Here is a 4,645-nt window from a genome sequence, read left to right as displayed (position 1 = left end):
AGACAGTCTTCAAAAGCTTTCTTGAATATCTAAGGAAAGGGGAAGGCGGTTCGTATCAGGGTGTGTGTCTGGTAACAACCTGTTCTTCCTTTGTTCTCTCTCTTTGAAGTTTCTTTTTTATAGATACTTCATAATCACTGTAATACCGTCTGCTTCTAGCAGTCACTGCCCGCTGGGTCTGTATGGCTAATCGTAAAGCTTTCTCTTGCTGCCTTTTGACTGATAGATTGTGCTAGAGAGAGAGAGGAAGAGAGAGAGAGAGAGAGTGAGAGTGAGTGAGAGAGAGAGAGAGTGAGTGAGAGTGAGTAACACAATAAACAAGCAATCATTCACTGCAAGTTGATAGCATTCTTACCATTTTTTGACTATGAGTTAACTCCTTTTTCAGTGTATCCAATAATAGCTTGTGACGCCTCTCAATGTCAGCATTCTACATAAAAAAACAATTTAATGCCCACATAAATACATGTCTACTGTATGTGCAATGTACGTACATTCAAGCATAGTGAGTGAGTGAGATGCAATTTCAATTTTTAAAATTGAAAATCAGTATACATGTAGATCTAATTAGAACGAAGCCCCGTAAAGAAATTTGTTTTCCCACAAAGCATATAATCATTATTACCAGACCTTCCTTTGATTTGAGTCAGGAAGGGTTCTTGTCGTTGACTGGGCATTAAGCTGACGCATTCTGAGGTGCCATGCCTTTCTTTCGCTGGCCGGGCTGAGCTGAAGCTCTGGGAAAGCATCTTGTACTGTAGCCATTAGCTTACCTAAAATAAATAACATTAGATCTATGAGCAACTTTAATGGCAGTACTTTGGCGACTTTAGAGCAGCTTTAAAAATTTGTAAAAAAATCCAAATTTGATTGGAATAAATTCAAACTTTCTACACAACATAAGAACATGTATATGCATCAGAAAAAATTATAAAAATCAAGAATTCTCTCCTTTTCACTTTTGGTGAAAGTTGGCCAATGACCCTGTACTATAGTACAGGGACTTTGACCTGATTTTTGAGTAACTTTAAAAATTTAATTTTAATTGGAATTAGCTCAAATTCACTACACAACATTTACATGTGTACATGCATCAGAAAACGGGGGTTTCTCTCCTAGCCAGTTCCCTGTACTATAATAGTACAGGGTGTTTTGTCAAATATTGAGCAACTGTAGAATTCATTAGACATCCAATTTTTTAATGTGAATGTAATGTGTATAAGGAGATATTTCACATGTAGTATACTAGCTTGAAGCAGATCAGATTCCCTAGCAGCCCACACTCCCATTCCACTCACCAGTAGATGTTTGCTGAGACCGTCTCCGTTGTGTTGACACATGCTTTGTGCCTAATCTCTTCTAATGTAATAAACATATTGTCACTTACTATATTGTCATGACAACTATACTTGCCTTATCTTTGATTCTGTGTGGATTCCCATTTCTCTGAAACCGAGGGCTAAGTTTGTGGGAGCAACCACTAGCAACATAATTGTTATACATTGTCTGTAGTATATCTTCAGTGTGTGGTCTAGTATCTATGCTGCTAGACACATCATCTCTCTCTTCTCCTTCACTCTCTCCTCCTTTCTCTTCGTATTCATTGTATCTCTCATTTCCTTCTCTCGCTTCTTCTTCTTCTGTCAATGTCTCCTCTTCTTCCTCCTCCTCTGTTTCTTCTTCCTCCTCTGTTTCTTCTTTGCTCATCCTCTCTTGGTCTATGTTGATAAGGTTGTCTTGTGGGTGCGTTTCGTTTGAGGGTGTAGTTGATAAAGAACTGATACTTAATGGAGGAGGAGGAGCGACCTAAAGTCAGATACACATGTACATGTACAATGTTAATACTCAATCATAAATCAATCTAATCAAGTGACTTACTTTCCCGTCCAAAGTATCTAGCCTTGATCTTGGGCCTGAAAATAAACGATTATTACAATTACATTTAATTATAAAGAGAATGTCATGCCTACCTTTATGAGGAGTGCTCTGGTCCAGAGGTAGGGACACTGGCTGGTGGCTAGTCGGTGAAACAGTGGGTGTGACATCTAGCGACATCAAAGGATTAGTGGGCGGAGTCATTAGTGTTGACTGAGACCCGTCTGATGATGATGATTGGTGAGTAGGCGGAGTCACAAGAGACGAGTGAAGAGACTCAATGGCAGTTGGAATATAAACTGAAGATGAATTCAGTTCCTCTTCAATGACTTCAGCCACAACTTTCAAACCTGCATGAGCAGCGAGAGAGATCAAAAACAATAGAATTTTTACGCCAATTACCACCTTCTCCTGTGAGAACATTAGAGTCTTCAGAGGATGACGAAGGAAGCTCAAAAATGATAGAAAATATTTCTAGAAGATTCTTAATGGCCAGGAGGTCACCCTGTGGGTGTTAGGCGGGGTCATAAAACTATTCAAAATTTGAAATTATTTATCGGCACCTTTGAAATATCTCGCCCGTTTATATGGGAGAGGGAGACTTGGGGTGGTAGGAGCCGCTTGAGAGAGTCTATAATCATTTGAAGTCGTGATCTCTCGTTCACTCCCAACGGGGTCAGTTTCTGATGCTCTTCGTCGATGATAGTGTTGTAAAGGCTCGTGAAAAAAGCAGAGTTTAACTGTTTCACGGAAGATATGCTCCTCCTGATCCCTGCTTGCTCTAACACTGTCCTTGCTAGACTCAAAACTGATAAAAAGTATAAGGAGAGAAAAATAGAGGGATATTTACCTTCTTCTCTGCTTGCCGCCATTTTCAAAATAATTCAAAACTTCAAAGGGTTAAAAAAAATACCGCATTTGCCTTTAGGCTCTAATTAAGTGGGTGCCATTTCAGCAGAAATTATTTTTTTAATTAGCTAGAAGTAGAAAATGTCTGTTCAAGTTCTATGTCCTAATGGCAGAAGAGTAACAGTTAAACTGGGCCCCAATGCACCTCTCCTTTATGTAAGAGATAGAGCTAATATACAGCTATTTTTAAAACCTCTAGTTTTAGCTATAGAGGAAATTTTGCATTAATTTTAATTGCCAGGTAGTGGAGCAATGTTGTGAGAAGCATGGGTATGATTCGTCTAAGCATGTACTGAAGTGAGCCAGTGTATGAGACTTATCTACTAACAATCAATGTTTACTAGACATGGGCTGAAGAACGTGGACCTCTCGTCTCCTTTCAGGTACAGCGGACTTCCTAACAACGCAAAACTGGAACTGGTTGAGTCAGAAACCGTCAGGTCAATTGGTATGTATAAATAGAGAAAGATTGTATTGACCACTACGCTATGCATGTAAGAAAGCAGGAGGAATTTGGGAATTTTGCCATTGCAATTAGGTTTAGTGTTTTTGGGTGGCTTGATTAATTAATTGTAGCATGGCATCATTCTGGCTTGAAACTATAGCCCCGTTTACACTACAAACCAGTTTGGATCAAAGCAGTTCAGAAACTAGCTTAATTGTGTCCACACGTAACTGTGGTTGAATCGGTTTACAATGCTACATTGCATACATAATACAGCTGCTTCAAAGTACTTAAACCTGTTTGATTATCTCAAACCACTTACCTGAAGTGGTTTAAGGCCTTTTCACATTGGCCAAAGTAATGCGCATTGATGTGCATTAATCGTGTTCACACTAGAGTGGTTTTATATTAATGCGCATCACTCTCACTTCACCTCCAGAGGTGGATTGATGTGAAGTGATGTGCTTCGATCAATGTAAACCAATGGCAACAAGAACACAAAATGATACATAATCCAGCTGCTAGTGTGAACACAATCAATGCACATTATTTTCGCTGTATCAACAAAGCGCATCAAAGCGCTTTGAAAACTGTGCCAGTGTGAAAAGGCCTTTAAATAAACCAATGGCAACAAGAACACAAAATGATATATGATTCACCTGCTAGTGTGAACACAATCAATGCGCATTATTTCAGCTGTATCAACAAAGCACATCAAAAGCGCTTTGAAAACCGTGACCGCATTGAAATTGTTCACACGTAAACTGGTTCATTTTTCAAACTGGCTTTTTTCAGACTGATTTCAAACCGCTTTGAGGGCATAGTGTAAATGGGGCTTATGAATCAAGTTGTAATAGCTTATTTCCTCCTATCTCTCATCTTGTAGATAAAGAGATGGTCCAATTGGTCGTGCAAACTGAAGACGGTCAGAGATTCTCTGGCTCCTTTTCACCTTCAACAACACTGCACTATATACTGGAGACACACAAGTTAACAGGAGTAGAAGCTAATGCTCACCTCACTATAGTATACATGAGGAGGCAAGTTAGCGGAGAGAGAGAACTAAAAAGGACTGCACTTAAAGACCTTGGACTACTTGGAGGAAGGGCCATATTAAGATTAGAAAAGAGGGAAGGGAAGGTAGAGGAAGATACTGGGTCTGGTGCTCATAATATTGAGCAGAGTAGTCACCAGACCCCGTCCCAAGAAATGAAGGATCGCCAGACCCCCTCAACTGAGGTGGACGATACGCCTTCAGTTGAAAGGATTGAACAGTCTCCATCAAAGAAGAGCAAAGTACAAGATACAGGAAGACAAGAAAAAGAAGAGAAACAAGACTGCACAAATCCTGTCATTCCTGTATTATCAATATTCCCTCAAGAGGAGGAGAATGCAATGGAAGAAGAACCAGTGGCC

At 39.7% G+C, this 4,645-nt stretch overlaps 2 protein-coding genes across 2 annotated transcripts in view; one reads left to right on the top strand and one right to left on the bottom strand.

Moving 5' to 3' along the window:
- Window positions 1-55: 55 nt before the first annotated feature.
- Window positions 56-2,747, bottom strand: LOC105316894 (centrosomal protein of 95 kDa-like). The gene is made up of 9 exons (XM_011412167.1): window positions 2,726-2,747; window positions 2,439-2,683; window positions 2,269-2,380; window positions 1,971-2,225; window positions 1,879-1,913; window positions 1,299-1,359; window positions 631-773; window positions 356-430; window positions 56-232 (listed from the first exon to the last, which is right to left on the bottom strand). The coding sequence occupies exons 1-9, from the start codon at window positions 2,745-2,747 to the stop codon at window positions 56-58; spliced, it is 1,125 nt and encodes a 374-aa protein (XP_011410469.1).
- Window positions 2,748-2,826: 79 nt separating this feature from the next.
- Window positions 2,827-4,645, top strand: part of LOC105316893 (tether containing UBX domain for GLUT4-like) — a 3,285-nt gene continuing 1,466 nt past the window's right edge. The window contains exons 1-4 of the mRNA XM_011412166.2: window positions 2,827-2,940; window positions 3,026-3,081; window positions 3,129-3,232; window positions 4,116-4,639. Of these exons, the coding sequence (XP_011410468.1) occupies window positions 2,866-2,940; window positions 3,026-3,081; window positions 3,129-3,232; window positions 4,116-4,639 (759 nt within the window). The 5' untranslated portion in view covers window positions 2,827-2,865. The remainder of the gene's footprint in view (window positions 2,941-3,025; window positions 3,082-3,128; window positions 3,233-4,115; window positions 4,640-4,645) is intronic.

Source organism: Amphimedon queenslandica, unplaced genomic scaffold, assembly GCF_000090795.2.
Source record: "Amphimedon queenslandica unplaced genomic scaffold, v1.1 AMPQUscaffold_13490, whole genome shotgun sequence".
NCBI lineage: Eukaryota > Metazoa > Porifera > Demospongiae > Haplosclerida > Niphatidae > Amphimedon > Amphimedon queenslandica.
The sequence above is the reverse complement of the archived record's forward strand: the minus strand, read 5'-3'. Positions and strand labels throughout refer to the sequence as shown.

Excerpts from the sequence above, each read along its gene's own strand:
- LOC105316894 (XM_011412167.1), bottom strand. The coding sequence starts at position 2,747 with ATGGCGGCAAGCAGAGAAGAAG. Across the intron at positions 1,360-1,878 it reads TAGATACTTTGGACGGGAAA|AAGAGATTAGGCACAAAGCA; the intron begins GTAAGTCACTTG and ends TTATTACATTAG. Across the intron at positions 431-630 it reads CTGACTCAAATCAAAGGAAG|AATGCTGACATTGAGAGGCG; the intron begins GTCTGGTAATAA and ends TTTTTTATGTAG.